General features: G+C 42.5%; 1 protein-coding gene across 4 annotated transcripts in view; it reads right to left on the bottom strand.

Moving 5' to 3' along the window:
- Positions 1-25,798, bottom strand: part of sdk1a (sidekick cell adhesion molecule 1a) — a 539,170-nt gene that overhangs the window by 198,962 nt on the left and 314,410 nt on the right. For all 4 annotated transcript variants that reach the window (XM_060943068.1, XM_060943067.1, XM_060943066.1 and 1 more), the window contains exon 5: positions 18,755-18,888. In XM_060943068.1, the coding sequence (XP_060799051.1) occupies positions 18,755-18,888 (134 nt within the window). The remainder of the gene's footprint in view (positions 1-18,754; positions 18,889-25,798) is intronic.

The following is a 25,798-nucleotide window of genomic DNA, read 5'->3' on the forward strand; positions in this document are numbered from 1 at the left end:
CTAGGGGCGTGAGGAGACACTCCCCTGTGCACTGATTGGTGAGGAGGAGTGTCCTCACATGCCCACACACGCCCCGCGAGCACGCTGGGATCTGTAAACACCGTAAACCTGGAAGAAGAATAATTACGAATTACGAGAATTTCTGAAGCCTTATGCGCCTCGCCTCATCTATACGCTCTTGCCAGTATCTGTTGGCGTTGTCGGTGACAACAAGCCACAGCACCAAGACCAGCAACACTAACGACTCCATGTTTGTTTACTATCCGGGTCGTGAGACTACCGCTTAAAAGGTCACTGATGTCACTGTTTGCACCGCCTAACGACATCACGTGACGTCCACCCACTTTCGCTAACTGCACCCAATGTGTCCACCCACTTCCAGCCAGCACGGTTCAGCGCGGTTGTAGTCGAAATGCAACTCCAACAGCCCCACTCAGCTCGACTCAGCATGGCACGGCTCAGCCCGACTCAGCCGCGTTGGTAGTGGAAAAGCAGCAATAGAAAGGCCCTTGTCGGCCACGGGGCTCGAACCCAGGACCTTCTTGCTGTGAGGCAACAGTGCTAACCACTACACCAGCGTGCCGCCTCACAGCGCTAAACTGCATGCGCAATCTGAGAAACCGTGCACACTGATGATCGGTGTACTACAAGTTATTTATATATAATAATGGTGTAAATGATGTAAAGTCCCAAATAGAGTGAAGAAACATTTCTCTTAAAAGCTACAATATGTTCAGAATTTTAGGAAAGTACTGGAAACTAAAACATGGCACATGTATACTGAATTTACGACCTCCAACTAGGAAAACAAAAACATAACAAAGAAAATGCTCCTCAACTTGGAATTCCTGTTTAGGAACTTCAAATGGTCTCCTAAACCCTGTGTTCAGCAAACAACATCAAAATCAACATCACAGCTCACAGCATCAGCATTAAACAAATCAAAATTGCTCAGAAAAGACATACAGCACATGGAGCCAGCCATATTTTCCCCCCACTTTGTAGCTCGAACACACAGAAGTCAAAAATGACTTAAATCTGAGAGGTGAATTCCCACAAGTCCAAGGCAACAGTATAACACTGAGACACATTGAACAACTGCTCAAAATAAAATGTGACGAGTCATGGAATCCACGGACACATGTCGGCCGAAACGAATCCGAGAAAATCGCAAAAGAAGCATTAATTAATTAATGCTTCTTTTGCGATTTTCTTGGATTCGTTTCGGCCGACATGTGTCCGTGGATTCCATGACTCGTCACAAATATAAACACAAAATAACACAGCACACACGTGTGAATAAGAAATAAGGCTCTTATTGAATGCTGTTGGCCCCAGAGGTGCAGATGTGCAGCTTTGAATATCAAAGCAACTTTGCTAGTCCTAATTTCAAGAAATGTCTCATTATTTTCAGATAATAAGACCATATTGCAAGACACTCTAAAAAAAAATATGATGCTTTGTTTTGAAATTGTGGAAACGGGCCTATGCAAATTTAATATCTGTCCTTCGGTCATATTCATTTGCAGATGTAATTTCCAGTCCTGCACTACAGGTGCTAAATGAGTGTATTTCTGAGTGTGTTTTTATATTTTTTTTACTGTGTTGTGCTTTGCACTGTCAGGTAAAAAACATCCCAAACTGCATATTCATTAAGGAAAATTTGCAAAAGGGACATGTTGTTTTGCTCATGCGAATGATCCTGTGTACTCTGTAAATCAGACTGTATGTCGTTGCCCCCCCCCACAAGTTATCATGTTTTGCCCATACAAACGTTTCCTGAATAAAAACAGGGAACCATTGTGTAATTTGTAGAACATAACAGATTAAATATAACGATTGCCTGTGATGATTCACATTACAACAACAATAAGAGATTCATTCTCGTAACGTTTAACAATAGACATTAAATATTGAATTTGAGTCATTTTTGGAACGAAATAAAGGGAAAAAAAAAGGAAAGACAAAAAGCTGAGAAGGAGGCTGGCACAGAAGTGGCTCTGTCAACTCCTCAAGCAAGCATTTGATGCAGTGAAAGTCACAAGAGACCCCTGCCTTTCTTGACTCATGTAAAACAGATGTCTGTTTATTTTTATATCCCTGCCTTGTTCTTCCTTCCCAACAAAATAACTCAAACGCACAAACTCAACCCTGAACGCACACTTTTCCATTCGGCCTTTGTAGCGGGAACATCAAAACCGAAATTCTAGCTTCCTTATTTGCAGTTTGCAGCCGCTACCTCGCCATGACCTACTTCCACCAACAGCTGTGTGACTGACAAACCGAGCAGGACCTGGAGAAACCTGAGCATGGCCTGGCTTGCTTCGTTTTCCTTGACCACAGAGCTGTGGCTTTGTAAATTGAACTGCAAATCAAAACTGTACATTTAATTAAGCTGGCCCTTGTTTATTTCTGGAAAGCCAAGAACTGTCAGTGAAGTGAAAAAACATGATCCGATATGCAAGCTAAAGGCTCTAGGGACTTGAGATCCATGTGCAAATTGAGTGTCTTGGGTCAAAAGCACTATATGTAAAGTGTATCGAACTATCCAGTGCTGTCTGGTAATAAATTCATTTGGCAATCGTCCACATTACAGAGTCATTACAGTGAAACTACAGTAGGCATAAAATGTGAGTTGCAAGTAAGATGCTGCATGCATAATAACTAGTTCATCTGCAATTTACTATGAACCTACATTGCAATATTTTACATCAGCACAAGGTAAAATAGTCATCAAATCTAACATCTACTCTCGACCGGAGAGAAATGAGTTTTAATCAGGCAAATACAGCTTTGCTATAAATTACCATGTGGCCACAAAAACTAAGTTTCTCCAGATTATCGGGTTGTACTGAGGATCCGATGCATGAAATCTCCTCCACTACTGACAATACTAATGACATAATGACAATACTAAAGAAAGTGAGATAAGATCAGCAAAGTGGGAGTGAAGGCTGCTGTGATTAGCAGGCTGTAATTGAGAGCAGTATCATCTTAAAGCATCAAGAGGCTCACTCATCACAGACGTGTACTGTCTTGAGAGCTGATGGACAGCTTATTATTTGTCTGTCAAGTGCACTGTGAAGTCACAGGCCCAGAGAGTTTACCACACACTAATGAGAAGCAAAGTACAGCGCCCGCAGCAGCTTCACTGCCATGGCCCTGCGAATCAGCCACCGTCACGTCCTATCAATCTCCGCTCAAATTACAGGTGACAAGTTATCAAATCTGCGATATTACAAACTAAACAGAAACCTCCCAAAGGACCTATTTGTTTAAGATATAGGCAATTAAACAAGGCACGGCCTGTCAGGGCCAGAGACTTCGCACCACGGCTCCAGAGCTAATTTCATCCTCTTAATGGAAACCAAAAAAAGTGAGAGAAGGAAGAAAAATACTCTGCTGAAACACAGGCAATAAACGTGATAAAAAAGAAAAAAAAAAGGTGGCAGAGGGTTGGGGACCATGCTTCAGAGCTGATGCTTTAATCATCTTGGGTCCCTTGGGTCAGCTTACAGTGCAGGAAAGCAGCTTTTGTTTGAATGTAATCTGCCAGTAGGAAGAGGATAATAAAAATTCACGGAGGTGTTCATTAAATCTTAACGATACAACTCTCCAGATATTCCAGGCGCGGCCCGTGTCACCCCTCCCCCCAAACCCCCAACCTTTTAATGATCCAGATGTTCACATGTTGAGACAGAGTCATGTCAGTGGTTGTAAATACCTGGATCTGGACTGCTTCCTCCATCTGTACCTCTCTATAAAAATCTAAAATGCATCCCCAGACAAAAAGAGAAATATTTCTACATTACAGGCATTTAGCAAACACTTTTATACAGAGTGATGTACAACATAACCAGAGCTGACCAGGGATCACACACCTGGGGGTTAGGTGCCTTGCTCAAGGGCACTTCAGCCATTTCTGCTGGTCCAGGAAATCAAACCAGTGACCTTTTGGTTCCAAAGCTGCTTCTCTAACCTTTAGGCCGTGGCTTCTCCATGTTGAACTGGAGGGAAGATCCAGTGAACAAGAGGCTTCTTCAGCCCCACAAGTGCTCTATTAGTGTGAATCAATACAAGTGCATATGTGCAAGTCTTGCTATACGATTGTGTTTCATTTTGTCATGCTTGAAGAGCATTTGGAATGTGTGTGTGTGTGTGTGGGGGGGGGGGGGGGGGTTGAAGTAGGGTAGGGGAGGTCTTGACAACATTTGGACCAACCAGCTATGAATTTTCCATAGCTGTACAGTGGTGCTTGAAAGTTTGTGAGCCCTTTAGAATTTTCTATATTTCAACATAAATATGACCTAAAACATCATCAGATTTTCACACAAGTCCTAAAAGTAGATAAAGAGAACCCAGTTAAACAAATGAGACAAAAATATTATACTTGGTTATTTATTTATTGAGGAAAATTATCCAATATTGCATATCTGTGAGTGGCAAAAGTATGTGAACCTTTGCTTTCAGTATCTGGTGTGACCCCCTTGTGCAGCAATAACTGCAACTAAACGTTTGCGGTAACTGTTGATCAGTCCTGCACACCGGCTTGGAGGAATTTTAGCCTGTTCCTCCGTACAGAACAGCTTCAACTCTGGGATGTTGGTGGGTTTCCTCACATGAACTGCTCACTTCAGGTCCTTCCACAGCATTTTGATTGGATTAAGGTCAGGACTTTGACTTGGCCATTCCAAAACATTAACTTTATTCTTCTTTAACCATTCTTTGGTAGAATGACTTGTGTGCTTAGGGTCGTGGTCTTGCTGCATGACCCACCTTCTCTTGAGATTCAGTTCATGGACAGATGTCCTGACATTTTCCTTTAGAATTCGCTGGTATAATTCAGAATTCATTGTTCCATCAAAGATGGCAAGCCGTCCTGGCCCAGATGCAGCAAAACAGGCCCAAACCATGATACTACCACCACCATGTTTCACAGATGGGATAAGGTTCTTGTGCTAGAATGCAGTGTTTTCCTTTCTCCAAACATAACATTTCTCATTTAAACCAAAAGTTCTATTTTGGTCTCATCCATCCACAAAACACTTTCCAATAACCTTCTGGCTTGTCCACGTGATCTTTAGCAAACTGAAGATGAGCAGCAATGTTCTTTTTGGAGAGCAGTGGCTTTCTCCTTGCAACCCTGCCATGCACACTATTTGTTGTTCAGTGTTCTCCTGATGGTGGAGTCATGAACATTAACATTAGCCAATGTGAGCGAGGCCCTCAGTTGCTTAGAAGTTACCCTGGGGTCCTTTGTGACCTTGCCGACTATCACACGCCTTGCTCTTGGAGTGATCTTTGTTGGTCGACCACTCCTGGGGAGGGTAACAATGGTCTTGATTTTCCTCCATTTGTACACAATCTGTCTGACTGTGGACTGGTGGAGTCCAAACTCTTTAGAGATGCTTTTGTAACCTTTTCCAGCCTGGTGAGCATCAACAATGCTTTTTCTGAGGTCCTCAGAAATCTCCTTTGTTCGTGCCATGACACACTTCCACAAACGTGTGTTGTGAAGATCAGACTTTGATAGATCACTGTTCTTTAAATAAAACAGGGTGCCCACTCACACCTGATTGTCATCCCATTGATTGACAACACCGGACTCTAATTTCATCTTCAAATTACCTGCTAATCCTAGAGGTTCACATACTTTTGCCACTCACAGATATGTAATATTGGATCATTTTCCTCACTAAATAAATGACCAAATATAATATTTTTGTCTCATTTGTTTAACTGGGTTCTCTTTATCTACTTTTAGGACTTGTGTGAAAATCTGATGATGTTTTAGGTCATATTTATGCAGAAATATAGAAAATTCTAAAGGGTTCACAAACTTTCAAGCACCACTGTATATTCAGCCTTAACAACATTTTTCTTTTGTTGTGTTTAAATCTCACGTGTAATTTCTAATCAGACAGCTGAGAACTCGACTGACCTTTTTAGTTGGTGACTAATTTGCCAATTCAGGAGAGAGATAAAATACAGATTTGATTATGCTTCTGTTGGCGAGACATGATGTACTGGGCCAACAGCAAACAGGGAGCAATTTCTCCTGTTTCCAAACCTACAAAAAGGGCTCAGGGACTCAATGTCTGGTCTGTTCCTATTAGTGCATTCAAATTCTCAATGGTAAAATCACTACAAATGATCATAAATCCATTAGTTATAGATCCAAGCGCTACATCCTGGTAATTACTTAATAAATATTATGCTCAGTTCAATTCTGTAAACGAGTTCCAGCATCTAAATTGCTTTCTGTCTAGCAAATTGTATCATCCATGTATGCTATTGAAAATAGTAAATAGCAAAACACTGAACTACAATGGATTCGTAAATGATAGGAAACTTCCAACACAACGGTTTACGGTTATTTAGCACAAGTCTTTTATCACAAGTCCTAAAGTCTCTTTTGCTATCTATCCCATTGTTATTACAACAACAGTTTTAGATCGCTCGGCTTGGGGACGCCACTAAAGGCCAGTGTCTGAAAATGTCGGTAAATGTCCTGAAAATTGTGTAAAAATAGGTAACAGTAGGAAGAAAGAAAATAATAAAGATGAAAAGAGAACACTGATGGCGAAAATGAAATGAACTTTTCCAAGATTTGCATGTACATGCCAATAAGTTGAGAAAAATGATTTTTGTTTGTGAAGGTGAAATTTATCATGAGAAAAAAGTCGCATTACAAGTAACAGGTAATTAAAACTCTTAACTTTGGCACGTGAAACTGGTCTTTTGACGTCGAAGCAACATGTTTCTTGCACATGCGTTGACCGTGGCTATAGATGCATTTCCACACTACAGTGGATATCATAGTATATGTATCCATTTCTGTTCACCGAGGGCTCAATTAAAAAAAAAAAAAACAATAGGATTAGAGAAGTGAAAATTTTTGCCATCTATCCCACTGTTGGTTCAACGACAGGTTTAAAGAATGATGCAAAAACACAATAGACTTTATTATTATTCAAATACAGTGCGAGCTGTTCTTGATCTGATCGACTTGTGTGAATTGTCTGTAATCTGTGCACTGCGATTTTTTCGCACAATCTACAAGTGAGTGAGTGTGGTTTATTGATTTGATAATTTAGTGTCAAGTAATGTTTTTTAGCAGCTGATGGCACTGAACAAAAAAAGAAATATTGAAATCAAATATAAACATGCTACAACAAAGTGAATTTCCCTGTAAACTAGCCACAGCTTCCAGAAATTCCGGCTTCCAGTCCCTAAGCAATCATAATGAACCCCTTCCTATATCAAGATGAGTATTTTTTTTTCGATTATTGTGACCATAATCCAGAGCTGTGCTAAAGAACATAGAGTTGTTCTAAAAGACTTTCGATTTATGTTAAAAGGCTTTTGATTTGTGCTAAAAGACTTGTGCTAAAAGACTTTCAATTTGTGCTAAAAGACTTGTGCTAAAAGACTTTTGTGCTAAAAGACTTTTGTGCTAAAAGACTTGTGCTAAAAGACTTTCGATTGTGCTAAAAGACTTGTGCTAAAATGTGTTAAATAACTGGATACCAACACACCAGCTAGCTTGGTTTTTAAAATGGTTGATGATGATTTCAGCTGGAAGAATGAAACAGACCCAAGCACACGGTTGCCTCCAAATGAGATCATTAGTAACGGCAAATAATGACTGAGCTGGTTAGTCGAAGCCTATTTCCTTTGAAATAAATCAAGCTGCTGAATGCTAAAAACTCACTGAAAATGCCAGCGAGAGTGAAAGACAGACTAGGCTCAGAAAAACAGCTAGAGACAGAAATATGTACCATTTACTCCACAAAAAGCACAAATAAACTCAACCAGTAATGAAATGCCATCAACTTCGAACATCATACATCAAATTTCATGCTCATGTCTAAACCAGAGACAGACTCCGGGGGAAAAAAGCGTCAACGTCTGATGACAACATCCTAAGTATTGTCAATTAAGCATGTCTGATAAGACGATGTTGTGGCGGTGTTCTTTACCTGAGCTGACCTTTTTCCAGCCCAAAGGCGACTGATAATGGAGGTAGAACTGAATGAGATTTCTCGTTCGACAGCTCCAAATGAGATCCATGTCACCCATGACAAAAGATTCTTTGCAGGCAGACAATAATTCCCTCATGATTGAATGGATGGACAACCACCCTCAAGAAATTGCTTAAATAAAAGATACTAAAAGGACACTTAGGATTGCATTCAGTCTTGTTTTTCCTTGTTTTTTGTCTCTGGCAGTGTGGAAAAGTGCCAAAGTGGTTTTGAAACTGCATACTACTGAGTTTGATTGACAGTTATACTGGGTGTAATGAGCTTTTCTCAATAAACATTCCCAAGAAACCAAACAAACAAACAAACCAAAACACCCTGAAATGCAGGTCAAGATGAAAAGAGAAGTCATTTTGACAGATGATTCATTCAACATATTTCTGGCTCTGAGGTGAATTTTTTTAAACTGGATGAGTCATAAGGGCAAGTTTAACATTTAAATGCAACTTTTCAGAACATATTGTTTCAGGTGCCAGTTTCTGAGCATATGTGCATTTTATTCTGCCAGATGCTTTAGTTAATATTTACAAAAAAACAGATGCATGGAAAGAATCTGTGGTTGGTAGAAGAGAGCAACTGGACTTGCTTGAAAAGTCTTGAAGACGTTTCGCCTCTCGTCCGAAAGGCATCATCAGTTCTGTCTGTCTAATAGGGAGTATCAAGTATTTATCTTCTCATGGATCATAATAGAATCCAAATCAGAATGCTGATGGCTGCATTGAAGGTGGCTGACAGATGTCATAGACACCCACCTCTGTTCAGTGATGGTCGTTCCAGGCTGACAAAATTGAACGATCCTCTCTGGCTAAGATGTCTGCCAGTTTTCTGGAAGTCCTCTCATACTCCCGCACTAGTCGAAGGGAACTCATCCCAAAGTGTGTAGAAACATATCTGTGAAGATACTCAGTCGTCCAGGTACATAGTAATCTGTGGTTGGTAGAAGAGAGCAACTGGACTTGCTTGAAAAGTCTTGAAGACGTTTCGCCTCTCGTCCGAAAGGCATCATCAGTTCTGTCTGTCTAATAGGGAGTATCAAGTATTTATCTTCTCATGGATCATAATAGAATCCAAATCAGAATGCTGATGGCTGCATTGAAGGTGGCTGACAGATGTCATAGACACCCACCTCTGTTCAGTGATGGTCGTTCCAGGCTGACAAAATTGAACGATCCTCTCTGGCTAAGATGTCTGCCAGTTTTCTGGAAGTCCTCTCATACTCCCGCACTAGTCGAAGGGAACTCATCCCAAAGTGTGTAGAAACATATCTGTGAAGATACTCAGTCGTCCAGGTACATAGTAATCTGTGGTTGGTAGAAGAGAGCAACTGGACTTGCTTGAAAAGTCTTGAAGACGTTTCGCCTCTCGTCCGAAAGGCATCATCAGTTCTGTCTGTCTAATAGGGAGTATCAAGTATTTATCCTCTCATGGATCATAATAGAATCCAAATCAGAATGCTGATGGCTGCATTGAAGGTGGCTGATAGATGTCATAGACACCCACCTCTGTTCAGTGATGGTCGTTCCAGGCTGACAAAATTGAACGATCCTCTCTGGCTAAGATGTCTGCCAGTTTTCTGGAAGTCCTCTCATACTCCCGCACTAGTCGAAGGGAACTCATCCCAAAGTTTGTAGAAACATATCTGTGAAGATACTCAGTCGTCCAGGTACATAGTAATCTGTGGTTGGTAGAAGAGAGCAACTGGACTTGCTTGAAAAGTCTTGAAGACGTTTCGCCTCTCGTCCGAAAGGCATCATCAGTTCTGTCTGTCTAATAGGGAGTATCAAGTATTTATCCTCTCATGGATCATAATAGAATCCAAATCAGAATGCTGATGGCTGCATTGACTAGTGCGGGAGTATGAGAGGACTTCCAGAAAACTGGCAGACATCTTAGCCAGAGAGGATCGTTCAATTTTGTCAGCCTGGAACGACCATCACTGAACAGAGGTGGGTGTCTATGACATCTATCAGCCACCTTCAATGCAGCCATCAGCATTCTGATTTGGATTCTATTATGATCCATGAGAGGATAAATACTTGATACTCCCTATTAGACAGACAGAACTGATGATGCCTTTCGGACGAGAGGCGAAACGTCTTCAAGACTTTTCAAGCAAGTCCAGTTGCTCTCTTCTACCAACCACAGATTACTATGTACCTGGACGACTGAGTATCTTCACAGATATGCATGGAAAGAGTTCTGTGGTGATGCCACACACAGTACTAACACCTGCTGAAGTGTCTTCCATATCTGTATTCTGTGCTATTCATCAGTTTACAATTCACCTCAACAGAAGAAAGAATTATGTACCGATTAGACGCTTGTACGCGAGCGTGTACATAAGAGCACATGAAAACAAATGTACGCTGTTCATGAACACAAATGCAGATACACTCCTCCGAACAACGCCACACATTTTTTTTATGTGAAAGTGTGAAATCAAACACTGGTGGTCAAATCTATGGATATTAAAACACAACATTCATCTCATTATCTCTAGCCGCTTTATCCTTTTACAGGGTCGCAGGCAAGCTGGAGCCTATCCCAGCTGACTACGGGCGAAAGGCGGGGTACACCCTGGACAAGTCGCCAGGTCATCACAGGGCTGACACATAGACACAGACAACCATTCACACTCACATTCACACCTACGCTCAATTTAGAGTCACCAGTTAACCTAACCTGCATGTCTTTGGACTGTGGGGGAAACCGGAGCACCCGGAGGAAACCCACGCGGACACGGGGAGAACATGCAAACTCCACACAGAAAGGCCCTCGCCGGCCCCGGGGCTCGAACCCAGAACCTTCTTGCTGTGAGGCGACAGCGCTAACCACTACACCACCGTGCCGCTCACACAACATTCAATTTAATCATATTTTAAAAGCTTGATGCTGATCTGCACTGAGCTAATAAAACTTGAAATAAGTTCATGAAATCATCATGTATCTTCATGGTGTATCTCATCTCATAGGTTCTGCATATCCTACGACTTGTTTGTGTAACTGCACACAGTAAAAATCATAGTGTCAATTTTACTCTTTAAGAGTTGAATTTTACTTTGTCAGATAACATTTGGTCCCACTCAAAATCAGTGTAAAATTTACTCTATAGCCAGTGTAAGATTTTTAGAGTTAATTTTACTCTATTTTGTGTCAAAATTAACAATGAGGTGTGTAAAAATATTTAACACTATAGATAGTGTAAGATTTTCAGAGTTAATCTGACTCTATATTGTATTTTCGCGGGGAATCATCATCCTGCAGAGTAGATTTTGTCGTTGTGTGCAAGTGGGAATTAACTCTCACTTTTGACACTACCATTTAGACGATTTTACTCTGCATAGTGTTATAACTACTCTATCCAGAGGAAAATAGATTTACACTGCAATATTGACACTCCATTTTTTACTGTGCAGAGACAAAAATATATACACAACCTCTTCCCAGGACAGATCATTTGCATAACTGTTCTATTCTACTCAATCAGTGTGCTCACTAGAGAGTGAAAAAAGAAGCTTGGCCTTGTACATTAACCAAAGGTAAGTCTCAATGCTGTAGAGTTAAAGCTAGATTGTCTTTCAGATTTTTCAAGTGTAGGTCATAAAAAGAATTTTCCCTGACACCCAATTATTTTTGTTTAGTGGACCGAAAGCTACTGAATTCAAATCACAGATTTCCAATTTTATTAGTTTTTTTTTTAAATAGAACAATTAATTTAGGGCCACGTGGCCTGAAATTCTCCACTATTTTTTCCTGCTTCACCATGACCCAATTCAAAATACTATGTCATGCATCATGTGGTGGGCTTTCCCCGTTCGCGCAAGGCATTGTAGGATACAAATTTGAAACAGGAGAGAAAAAATGGAAGACGTGAGTGTGCGAATGAAACATGGAAGACTGACTACAGTAACGGAAAGTGAGAAGAAAAGATGTTATGTTGCGAAGGAAAGGAAATGCAGGACCAAACTAATAGATATCGGCGGTCAGCGAGCACCTCGGTGTGATCAGCTGTTCGTTTAGTGACAGAATGATGGAACTGTCAGTGCACGGTCAAGGTAAACCTGCGCATGCACACACGGACTTCCTCTGTCTGCTTGACTGCATGACGCGAGCGATTTCATGCACATTATTTGCTAGGGAATCCTCTTAAATTAAATAACTTCCCAGTCACAGAATGACCTGGGTTTTTTTTGTTTTGTTTTTTTAGATATTACAGGAATAAACATATACAGTATCTGTCAGTAAACCCGCTGAGAATCTGCAAACTACAAACATGGACCCTCTGAACTACAATTCCCAGAACACACAGCGCCCTTTGTCTCCCACCTACTGAATCACAGCTGACTTCCACTTCCTCAATCACCTGTCACTCCATATAAGCCCCCTTCACTACCACACCTTTGTGAAGTATTGTTCTGCTCTCAGTTCATACCAAGCCTTGTATCTTTTATGACTGCCTACTACATTCCTGACCCTTGCTACTTTCTTCTCGTTTCTCGCTCTTTGTCTTTCCCTCATTACATTGTTTGCCGATTGCCCGACCCTCACTAGTTCACTGGCTCTGATTCTCGTCCTTTGATTTGGCTTTGTTTACCTTCAGCAATCTGTCTTCCTCCGCACATACATCTGTAAGTGCCTGCATCCTCACAGGATACTTCGCCATCATGGATGTAGAGGAGGATTCCAAGCAGACTGCTTTGAACACGCAGGGGAGTTTGCTAGGAGAACATCAGCAGATGCTCGCTGATCTCAAAACCAGGATGACACAGCTTGCAACTGTGATGTTGCAGGCCCTCCTAGCGTGCCCCGAGTCTCTTCTTAGTCCGGCGTTGCAACTCCCCACTCTGGAGAAGTTTGCTGGAGATGTCATCGCATGTAAAGGTTTCTTGTTGCAATGTTCTATGTATTTCACCACCATGCCAAACCTATCAGAAGAGCACAAAATCGCTAAATTTCTGTCTTTTCTCACTGGCAAAGCACTCCGTTGGGCTACTGCCACCTGGAACAGAGGTGGGGAGCAAACTAAGTCTTACGAATGGTTCCTCTCTTTCTTCAAGAGAGTATTTGACCATGAACCTGAGGGGACTGAGGTTGGAGAAAGCCTACTCGCCAATTCTCAAGGTAATCGTAGTGTTGCTGAATACGCCCTGGACTTCAGGATGCTAGCAGCCACCAGTGGATGGAACGACCCAGCCCTGAAAGCAGTCTTTCACCAAGGTCTCCATCCTGAGATCAATGAACTGGCCTGTAGAGATGAAAACCTCTCTCTCGACTCCCTCATAGATTTAGCTATCCGTCTCGACCAATTGTTAAAGCACCAACCCTCCAGTCATGATTGTGCCAGGACTGCTCAGCTGTCGGAGGACAGCGCACCCATGGAGGTCTCCCGCACTAGGTTAACCCATGCTAAGCGTGCCAGACGACGCAAGGAGGGGTTGTGTTTTTACTGCGGGAGCTCTGAACATAACATTTGGAACTGTCCGATCCGACCAGCCCATGAGAACCCAGCCGAGAAACCTGTATGAGCTACAAGTCCGGTGCGAAAGCTCTCCTCGAAGTCCTTCCAGTTATCAGTGTTACTAAAAGTTGCATCCTCTATTCATGTCCTATCTGCTTTCATTGATTCAGGGGCAGAGGGAAACTTTATCAATAAAACCATCATGCAGAAGCTCAACCTGCCGATCACCCCACTGCACAGCACCCTCAGCATTCGGACCATCGATGGAGGACCCATAGGTGACGGGCTGGTTACGTCATGTACCCAACCTGTACAGATCCAAGTAGGAGCATTACATAAGGAGCTAATCTCTCTTTATGTTACGACAACCGTTAACCATGATATTGTTCTCGGATATCCCTGGCTACAACTTCACAATCCTCTCATTTCTTGGCAAAACAAGGAAATTCATGTGTTTCCAGAGCTGTCTTTCTCGTCCTCAGGTCCTGGTATCCTCTACCATGGTAGAAAGTCCTCAACCTGACTCCATGGACAATGTTCCTGATTGCTATCGGGACCTCTCTTGCCCTTTTCCACCAAAGCAGTTCCAGGGCTGGTTCGGGGCCAGTGCTTAGTTTGGAACCGGGTTTTCTGTTTCCACTGACAAAGAACTGGCTCTGGGGCCAGAAAAACCGGTTACAGGCTAGCACCAACTCTCTGCTGGGCCAGAGGAAAGAACCGCTTACGTCAGCGAGGGGGCGGAGTTGTTAAGACCAACAACAATAACAAGACCGCGAAAGATCACCATTTTTAAGTGACGAGAAGCAGCAGCTGTACAAACGCGAAGTCATCCATTATTATCATTATTATTGTTGTTGCTGCTGCTTCTTCCGTGTTGTTTTTGCTTTGATATTCACGCCAAGGTTTATGTAAACGTAGCGCCGTAACTGACGTATACAGCGACGTAACTGACGTATACAGCGATGTAATGACGTATACAGCGACGTAATGACGTGGCTCTGCTTAGCACCGCGAGCTATGGAAAAGCAAACTGGTTCTCAGCTGGCTCGCAAGTTGAACCAGTTGTGAACCAGCACCAGCACTGGCCCCGAACCAGCCCTGGAACTGATTTGGTGGAAAAGGGGTAACTGAAGTCTTCAGTAAGGGGAAGGCCTGCAGGCTACCACCACACAGACCTTATGACTGCACCACTGACTTACTGCCAGGTATGCCGCCACCCAGAGGTCACATTTATCCCCTGTCCCAAAAGGAACATGCTGCCATGGAGTAGTACATTCAGGAGGCCCTCAAGCAGGGATATATTCTCCCGTCCAAATCTCCCGCATCAGCTGGTTTCTTCTTTGTGGAGAAACATGGGGGTGGACTGAGGCCCTGTATAGATTACAGAGGTTTAAACCAGGTCACTGTCAAGTATCCTTAACCTCTTCCCCTGGTTCCAGCAGCTCTGGAACAACTTCGGTCCATTAGTATCTTCTCCAAACTAGACCTGTGCAGTGCATACAATCTGATCTGGATCAAAAGAGGTGACGAGTGGATAACCACTTTCAGCACTACTGCTGGACACTTTAAATACCGGGTCACGCCTTATGGCCTTTCTTCAGCACCCAGCGTGTTCCAATGTTTCATCAATGACGTGCTACGGGACATGCTGGGCAAATATGTCATCACGTGCATTGACGACATCCTGATATACTCCTCAGATGTCCATCGTCACCAGGAACACGTCAGAGCAGTCCTCAGGCAACTACTGGAAAACAATCTCTACATGAAGGCTGAGAAGTGTGAGTTCCACCAAAGCAGGATCTCCTTCCTGGGCTACATCATCAGCGCTGAAGGAGTAAGCAGGGACTCCTCCAATATCACAATGACCAAATTTCAGAGGGAACTAAATTTCACTGATTTTATGAAATTGAAAGGCTGTCTCGCTTTAACGCCTAGTGGACATTAGACAATGTTCAAAATTTGAAACTCCTTGTATTGCTCACACTTTATTGTCTGATAGAAAATCGAATGGAGATGAATCTCACTACTTTCTTTCGCCTGGAATAACCCCAGAAAAAAAGAGCAACCGATAAAATCCCACTGCCTTACAAAATAAGTATACAGTGGTATGCAAAAGTTTGGGCACCCCTGGTCAAAATTACTGTTACTGTGAACAGTTAAGCAAGTTGAAGATGAAATGATCTCCAAAAGGCATAACATTAAAGATGACTCATTCCCTTTATATTTTAAGCAAAAATAATTTTTTACTTTCATCTTTTACATTTTCAAAATGACAAAAAAGGAAAAGGGCCCAAAGCAAAAGTTTGGGCACCCTACATGGTTAGTACCTAGTAGCACCCCTTTAGCAAATATACCGTAACAGCTTGTAAATGCTTTTTGTAGCCAGCCAAGAGTCTTTCAATTCTTGTTTGAGGAATTTTCATCTATTCATCCTTGCAAAAGTCTTCCAGTTCTGAGAGATTACTGGGCCATCTTGCATGCACTGCTCTTTTGAGGTCTATCCACAGATTTTCAATGATGTTCAGATCAGGGGACTGTGAGGGCCATGGTAAAACCTTCAGCTTGCACCTCTTGAGGTAGTCTATTATGGATTTTGAGGTGTGTTTAGGATCATATCCATTTGTAGAAGCCATTTTCTTTTCAACTTCAGCTTTTTTACAGATGGGGTTATGTTTGCTTCCAGAATTTGCTGGAATTTCATTGAATCCATTCTTCCCTTTACCCGTAAAATGTTCCCCGTGCCATTGGCTGCAACACAAACCCTAAGCATGATTGATCCACCCCCATGCTTAACAGTTGGAGAGGTGTTCTTTTCATGAAATTCTGTGTCCTTTTTTTCTCCAAACATACCTTTGCTTGTTGCTGCCAAAGAGTTCCATTTTAACCTCATTGGTCCAAAGGACTTGTTTCCAAAATGCATCAGGCTTGTTTAGATGTTCTTTTGCAAACTTCTGATGCTGAATTTTGTGGTGAGGATGCATGAGAGGTTTTCTTCTGATGACTCTTCCAAGAAGGCCATTGTTGTGCAGGTGTCACTGAACAGTAGAACAATGTACCACAACTCCAGAATCTGCTAAATCTTCCTGAAGGTCTTCTGCAGTCAAGCAGGGGTTCTGATTTGCCTTTCTAGCAATCCTACGAGCAGCTCTCTCTGAAAATTTTCCTGGTCTTCCAGACCTTATCTTGACCTCCACTGTTCCTGTTAACTGCCATTTCTTAATTACATTTCAAACTGAGGAAATGGCAACATGAAAACGTTTTGCTATCTTCTTATAGCCTTCTGCTGCTTTGTGAGCCTCAACCATTTTCATTTTCAGAGTGGTAGGAAGCTGCTTAGAAGAACCCATGGCTGCTGATTTTTGGGACTAGGTTAGAGTAGTCTGGGTATTTATAAAGCTTTGAAATTTGCATCACCTGGCCTTTCCTAACAATGAGTGTGAACAAGCCATAACCCTAACAAACTAATTAAGGTCTTAGACCTTGGTCAAAATGATCTGAGTGCTCAAATTTCCTAGGGTTCCCATACTTTTGCAAGTTACTCCTTTCCTTTTTTCACTCAAATTGTATAAAACCAAAATAATACACCGATATTGCTTAAAATGTTGAAAAGTGTGTTTCATCTTTAACTTTATGCCTTTTGGAGATCATTTCATCTTCAACTTGCTTAACTGTTCACAGTAACAGTAATTTTGACCAGGGGTGCCCAAACTTTTGCATACCACTGTATGTGAGGGCAAAATGGAGTCTGAGCAATTATTGTTTCTGCATTCAGTTGAAATCAGTTTTAAAATATACCGGAGATACAGACAGGGAAAATATGATTTAGGATGAGACACAGGCTGAAGAGTTGTCTGATCTCAGAGAGTTTTAGTAATTATACTAAACACAAAGTTGCCTAGGTTTCGATTTTTGGAAAACGTCCTTCCTCTCTACTAGCTCCTCCACAAAAATATTTCTCAGGGGCAAGAAATTCTGGTCTTCTTGTATTTAGTGTATAGTTACAGGTATGTGTATATGTATGTACTGTATATATGTATTGTATGTGTGTCTATATGCATAACATAAGTATCTGTATATATGATTTGATTTGGTCGATATTATACCATGTCGGTATGTTTTGGTATGTTTTCTTTTTTGTTTATTGCTTTTGTTTTCTTTTGTATATATAGTTTATTATGGTGGAAAGTGACATTTGATTAGCGGTGGTATAGAGGGTTAGGATTGGATAAGTTATTACTTCTTCCTAATCCTTTCTGAACATTGTTATGTTATTGCCTTGTGGCTACGCTATTCTGTTTGTTTATGATGATCTCATCTCATCTCATTATCTCTAGCCGCTTTATCCTGTTCTACAGGGTCGCAGGCAAGCTGGAGCCTACCCCAGCTGACTACGGGCGAAAGGCGGGGTACACCCTGGACAAGTCGCCAGGTCATCACAGGGCTGACACATAGACACAGACAACCATTCACACTCACACCTACGGTCAATTTAGAGTCACCAGTTAACCTAACCTGCATGTCTTTGGACTGTGGGGGAAACCGGAGCACCCGGAGGAAACCCACGCGGACACGGGGAGAACATGCAAACTCCACACAGAAAGGCCCTCGCCGGCCACGGGACTCAAACCCGGACCTTCTTGCTGTGAGGCGACAGCGCTAACCACTACACCACCGTGCCGCCCGTTTATGATGATGTTTTGCTTATTGTATTTTTTATTTAAATTTTTATTTTTATATCTTTCTTCTTTATTGTTCAGAATAAAGTAATCAATCAATCAAATTCAGAGCTGAACTCACACCCGAATCAAATCATCAGCTAATTACCAAGGACTTCTTGGGCTGAAACTGTGTTAGAAAAATAGGAAAGTGTAAATCTTTGTTAGGACCTGAGTTTGACACTTGTGCTCTATTCAGACACTCCTTATCACTTGCCAAGGCAAAACAACTAAGGCGGTGCCAGTGAGGAGATCCGAGTATATCCCTTCACCATATGCTTCTATCAAAATCTAGTCATTTCTGGATATCTGCTCTCTTTCTCCATCTGTATTTCTCTGCTGTTTCACTCTTAGACCCCTGAATGATGCTCTCAAACATAGAGCCTAGAAAAGCACCAGGAATAGAAGTGTAAAAACGAGGCTACAGCAACGAGGTGATAATAAGGCACTCGTGGTCGATAGCGGTGTCTGAGATTCCTCTAGAGCTGCAGAAAGAGGAGAAGTGATACAACAGACTCCCTTGCTTCTCTGCTTACCTGCCACATGTAGGTAAATGGATGGGCTCGTCTTGTTTTCGCCGTTCTTCTCATTGACAGCTTGGACGTAGTACCTTCCGGCATCCGCCGCGGCCGTGGCCAACACTACGAGCTGGTTCTCCATGGTTATGGCCCTGCAGACAGAAAAAAAGAATGAAAAAGAGTGCCTCAGTTATACCACTACTGACAATTAGGTCACTGCTCAGAAAAATGTCACATGTGCAATATGTTGATAGCATTTCAATTAGCAGCCCACTGGTGTGTATTGAGCTCCATTAAAGCATAGATGCAAAGCTTTACTGAGAAGCACCCAGCATGGAGGAATTTCATGGATCCTGCACACCCTCAATGTATTTGATCCTTCATTCTGACATAAGCAGAGAATCAATGAGCTGAAAGGGTCATTACTGGCTGAAATGGTGCATTTTGTGAGTATAAACCCACGGGATAGACTCCTGCTCTCTGACTCAGTCACTGAAACATGGACAGAAGCAACCTTGGTGTAAAATATTGAAGCGGACTTAGTGTCGCTATAAAATCAAAGCGTACAGGCTTTGGGATCGGGATTAGATACTCACAAGATGATGAAAGTATTACTCACAGTGATCTAAGGTTATCCTACAGAATATGAGCAGAGGTTCACATTTCCAAAGTGCTTCACATACACAGAATATTTAAGTGGATTTCTAAAGCATTGAAAATAAGGCTTAGCTGCATGACGCCTGAAAACTGATGACTCCAGCTCATCAAGTCTGTATCAGCTCTTGGACTCTTTTTCAAGGTGAGATTATTATCTCCAAGCAAATTTGTGGTACAGAGTGCAAGATTCATTTGATACCACTCTACTCCACAAAGATAGAAAGGAAGAAGTTCACTTTTGTTTCAACAGATGAAAGGTTTCTTATATTTCCTTCAACCCCTCTCTCATGTACTCTCAGTTTTCCTCCCTTCTCCACTTCTCTTTTCCTGATTAATTGATGGCATCCTCAATCATACATCAATGGGGCTTTAGAGATCTCTCTCTGATGAATCACGAGGCACAGTACAACTCGCTTGAACCGTGTGATTAGCTCTGGGGACATGTAGCTCATTCGTGTCTACACGTTGGAATAAAGACTGTGGTCGTTACCCATTTTCAAGATGGATCTCCACAAGAGAAAGTGAAGTCAATGAGACATTTGCAGCTAGAGGCGAAGAATAAAACGAGCTCTGGCAGGGGCCAGTGGGACCATCTACACATCTGAGGGAATGCTGATTGCATAATTAGAGTCTTCTGCAGATTTGCTAAATGCAGATGTTTGATGTTCTATGATTAAATGAAAATTATCATAAAGAGATCCATCAAAAGCGGTTTGCTGAGCTGGTTTAGTGAGGCCAGTTAAGGATGAAGATAGTGGACAAATGCTGATATTCTCATCTTTGCTGTCTGATTCTGGCTGACCATGAACAGGTGTCCATGCTGCACTCCTCATCACTGATTTCTATCATCATCAGCAGTGATAGAAGGCCACAGTGTTATTCCTCAATGATCTCAATCATTATTCTATCCACATTCACTGGATATGAACAATCATGCACTCTGATTGGCTACTCTACTACCAGGCTATCAGCTCATATACAGTACCATGAGTAGAGAAAAACAAAATGGTGGAGTGTGTTGCTGAACCAACCGAGGATGAGTAAAAACTCTACTCGGAAACAAAACCCCCAAAAATACAACAACAAAAAAAGCAACAAAATATGGAATGAAAGTATTTGATGGTAAGAATGTATCTTTTTTATTTTTCAAGAATAATTATTATAGCATTTTCCACAAATTGCTACTATCATTTCGCTGGTTTGTTTACATTCGAAGTGGAAATGACTTGGTCAGACGTTCTGCATAAAGTTTTTATTTATTGAATTTGCAAAAAATAAAAATGCTCCGTTTCTCAAAATCCAGTGACTGTGGATAGAATAAAAGTTATTCCACTCAATCTCGTCGTACATGGCTTATAACTGACTCAGCGCTATGCACCTCGTCGGCTATCAGCTCATGTACGACTCAATTTTGTGGAATAAATGTTAATGATATGACCACAGAACTAAAAATGTCTCAGCAAGAATCATGGCCTCACAAATGCATGGCTATGAACTGCTTACCTTTATGATTATTTAAGGGTGTACTGGGTGTGTGCACCCCAGGGTTTGTTTAAATAAATAAATAAATAAGATGAAAGGGGGTGGCACGGTGGTGTAGTGGTTAGCACTGTCACCTCACAGCAAGAAGGTCCTGGGTTTGAGCCCAGCGGCCGGCGAGGGCCTTTCTGTGTGGAGTTTGCATGTTCTCCCCATGTCTGCGTGGGTTTCCTCTGGGTGCTCCGGTTTCCCCCACAGTCCAAAGACATGCAGGTTAGGTTAATTGGTGGCTCTACGCCCGTCCACACAAGTACGCAGCCTCACCCAATATGCTGTCGTTTTGAAAAAGATCTCCGTAAACACGGCGTCGTTTCCAGAAATATCTGCGTCCACACGGATTCACTGGAAACGACCCAAAACGCTGTAGTACATATGCCAGGCCTATATGTGGCGCTGTGACGCCGCCACACCAATACACTAAAACCGGAAGAGAAGCCATGGAGCATGCGTATAAAGGTCACACGCTGTTTACAAGCAAGCTCATAACATGAGAAGAATATGATCATGGCCAGCGCAACTCTGAGAGGAAGAAGAGAGTCTTTTGTGTGGACCGACAGTGAAGTGGAACTTCTACTTCGTGTCATATTGGACATTTCTGCAGTACGAGCACAAGCCTGTAGTCCGCCATTGTTGTTGTTATGACATGTCTAGCGGCGGTGGGTGAGGTTAAAGGTTAGAGAGGCGGGGCTTATACGTCATCGTTGCTGAAAAAATCCGCATTCGCCGTCCAGACGACTCCGGGCTATCCGGTGTTTTAGGATTTTCCCACTCTGGGACCCGTTTTCAAAAAATACCGGTTTCACACCTCGAAAAAGCCAGATCCGTCTGGACGCGAGGCTGAAACGATAAAGTATTTATGCGGATTCGACAAAAACGTACTCGTGTGGACGGGCCCTTAATTGACCATAGGTGTGAATGTCAGTGTGAATGGTTGTCTGTGTCTCTGTGTCAGCCCTGTGATGACCTGGCAACTTGTCCAGGGTGTACCCTGCCTCTTGCCTATTGAGGTATTTCACCTGACGTCACAGGGTCACGTGACGCCCCGGTGTCCGCCATTTTGAACGTCAAGCTAGCTAATGTCAACAACAGTAGCTGGTATGTTACTGTAGCAATGTTTACATTCAGTCATTTGGATGACTGTTAAAACCTTTCAGTCTCAAGTTTTTCCTTTACTGGATTTACTAGTTTACTGAGCTAGCGTGCCGGCCGCCGGCAGGCTAGTGCGCGCTAGCTCCCAGCTTGCCCGAGCGCGCTAGCTCAGTAAATTAGTAAATCCAGTAAAGGAAAAACTTGAGACTGAAAGGTTTTAACAGTCATCCAAATGACTGAACGTAAACATTGCTACAGTAACATACCAGCTATGATGTTGTTGACATTAGCTAGTGCTAACAGCTAGTTGCTAATACACTGCTACAACTACACCGACCCTAATAATACAGTTCTTGGTCATTGCCTGGTAACAGCAAATTTATAACGGGCCATGTCTCAACAGACTAAGAAGTTATTTCAATGACATTTAATAACATTTTGTTTATCCTGAGGACCGAAAGTAAATGAAAATGTGAACAAACCTTAGCTGTAATAAGATGGCGACCACCGGCTCCAGGGACGACCCACTGATGTAGGCATGTTACCCAGCCTGACACAAAATATTTGTAGGCATCCAAACTCTTATACGCTTTCAGATCAATACCTGTGTATGGCGATGGGTTTTTAACGACATAGGTATACAGATCATGTGGGCCGAAGTCAGGTAAAGACGAGGGCTTCGTGTACTTCAGTACGTCAGTGAACAATCCTGGTGGAAGCAGGTAAACGTCGTTCTCTAAGCCTGCTAACCTCAATTTTTGCAAATACCTCTCCCTCTGCTCGCCCTGTAAATGCCCTACGTCGCTGGATAGTGAAGGTGTTTTCTGCATCTCGCTCCTTTTTCTTTTATGTTTTTCGTTTGTCGCCTTCCTCGCATTCAAACTGATTCGAGCCGTGCCGTCCAAAATGGCAGCATCACGTGACTTGGTCACGTGGGTGAAATACCTCAGTAGTCAGCTGGGATAGGCTCCAGCTTGCCTGCGACCCTGTAGAACAGGATAAGTGGCTACAGATAATGGCTGGCTGGATGGATGGATATGATGAAAGGAGAGCAGGATGGCACGGTGGTGCAGTGGTCATCACTGTTGCCTCACAGAAACAAGATTCTGGGTTCAAACCTTGTGGTCGATTGGGGCCTTTCTGTGTAGAGTTTGCATGTTCTTCCCGTGCCTGTGTGGGTTTCCTCCGGCCGCTTGTTTTTTTTTTTTTCCACAATTCCAAGATTTGTGGATTTGGTCAACTGACTACTCTAAACTGCCCATACAGTAGGTGTGAATGTGAGTGTGAATGGTTGTCCATCTCTGTGTTAGCCCTGAGAAAGATTGGCATCCTGCCCAGGGTGTACAGTATCTCGGCCAAAGTCAGCTGAGATTGGCTCCAGCTTCCCCCATGACCCTGATGGATAAGTGTTATAGATAATGGATGGATGGTTTCTATTGTTTGAAAGGAATTGATATGAGCAGCATATAAAGTGATTTTATGGTTAGTTGAGATAGTTTGGTTTCCATTACCATTCTCCAGACAAATGGCCCCTGCCAGGGGTTCAGTAAACAAAGTGCAGTGGGAGAGATAATGGGTAGCCTTGTTTTCTATCCCAGAGGGCTGCATGTCTGTTTGAAATCAGCCCACAACCTATTACACATGCAGCTTGGGAGCCATGTGAAATGTTAATCCACTTAGAAAAGGTACCCAGGTAATCTAAATATTCAAAGAATAAAGTGACTGCTTTGATTTGTAATAAGAGTGTACTAACTCTGATTGCCCATCTCCAGCATGCCTTTATCTGGCCAGCCACTTCTAACACGGGAGGATGCTCAAACAATTTGACAACTCAAGAAAAAAAAAAGTTGAGATGAATTTACTCTGACAGGTCCTTTATTATAATATTCTACACTGTTTTTTTGGGGGGAAAAACACCACCATCATTTCAAATCATTTTCTATCTCAGTCTCTGGAGGCGTATTATTTATAGAGTTTACCTGCTGTTCCAGGAGACTTTATTTGTATGCAATTCATTATAGTGAGCAAAGCTGGTTGCAGCAATAATGCATTATGAGGCCCCTCTATAATACTCTGAAATGTGAATATTGCTGTGAGGTCCACAATATAATTCTCCTGGGCATTGGACGGCCGCTCCAGAGATATTATATTAATCAACATGGCGGGTACCTGCTTTCAGAAAGCTGCTTCCGAGAATATTTGTTTTCATTTGCTACCATAAATTACACTCTTAAAATAGGCTTACTGGTCTGAGATGTATGATATAGTAATTAAAATGTCAGCAAGTCATATTGTGCTCCCATTTCTACTAAGAACCCAGCTGGGTGGATTTGTCTGTCATTACACTTGATTTATGATGCTTTTAGGCCCAGGGAAAGCCAGCTACATTTTTGAGAGAGGAGAAAGTATACTGGGACCTTGGGGAAGAGAGATAAGAGTCAGCAATGTGCTGAGAGCTGTACCACCCAGAAATGTGTCAGAAGCATGAGATGAGATGTTCACTGAGAGATGAGATACTTTCTTCATCTCGCACTGATGGCAGGGCTGAACAACAGATCAAAGCATGGGGTGGAGAAGGAAATGGGCTCAATGCACAGGGAAATCGTCTGAGTCTACAATACAAAGTTGGTGATATTTTGTGTGTGTGTGGGGGGGGGGGGGGGGGGGGGGGGCAGGCAAGACAGAGTTGTAAGAAAACAGTGTCTCGAAGGAAAGGTACGGTAGATACCAAATGATGCCAGACCTACACTTCCCATTTAGCCTTGGGGTCAAACCATTAAATGGTCAAAGTGAAAGAAAACAGTTCAGGGTGACTTCCTGTGTCAAGGCCCAGATGCATTCAAGTGCAGATGACTCAATCCACACATGCACATACACTCACCGCATGCACCCATACTTACACATACAGGTGCTCAGAGCCACCTGGTTGCCCATCTGAGACCTGCCCTTAATGTTCTCCCACTCAGACAGAACGAGAAAAACTCTCCTCTGTCTCTACTACAGTCATGCTATACTGAATCTTTCTGTACTGAACCTTCTTCTACCTTAAAGCCAAACAAACCCCCCAAAAATTAACACCTTTATACTGACAGATAATATCCATACAAGACATGTTCGAGTGTTTACTTTTGCTCATATTTGTACCTGTATACTGTGTACAGATTTTATTTTAAAAGAAAAAAAACAATGTCCCCGGGCTCTGACATGTTACTCTCTCCATGGTTCAAATATCGCACCCTGTGTCAAAGGACAAATTGTGATGTCACCTTCACACTACATGACTTACCGAGGCTAGTACAGCTTGTTGGCAATTCGCTTCTAAGCCCATGTTTACATTAGACCGTATCAGCGGATCATCAGATTAACGTTTTTAAAACGATTAGCGTGCACACAGCAACACCAATACACGATTTGCGTGCACACAACAATACCAATACACGGATACGCTCGGCTCCGCAGGCATCCTGCGCTCCAAATCACTCTGCCCTGAACAGCGAGTGCCCTCTGGAGGGTGCGCACTCCGGCCCTGCGCAGCTCACAGAGCGCGCGAGTGAAGCACACTAGCAGTGTTTTCGGGACTGAGCCGCTGTGTGTGAGATCCCAGCGCACATCACTCACCACTTGCAAGTGGAAGGATGGCAAGCCTAAAGACAATCATAACTACACAATGGGCAGTATTTGCATCAGTATTTGCAGTATTTTCATACTTTTATACTCTTTAATGAAAGGTGATACAAGGCGGAAGTTCGCGCCGTTTTTCAGCAGTCGCGTCACATG

This window comes from Neoarius graeffei, chromosome 16 (assembly GCF_027579695.1).
Source record: "Neoarius graeffei isolate fNeoGra1 chromosome 16, fNeoGra1.pri, whole genome shotgun sequence".
In the NCBI taxonomy this organism is placed as follows: domain Eukaryota; kingdom Metazoa; phylum Chordata; class Actinopteri; order Siluriformes; family Ariidae; genus Neoarius; species Neoarius graeffei.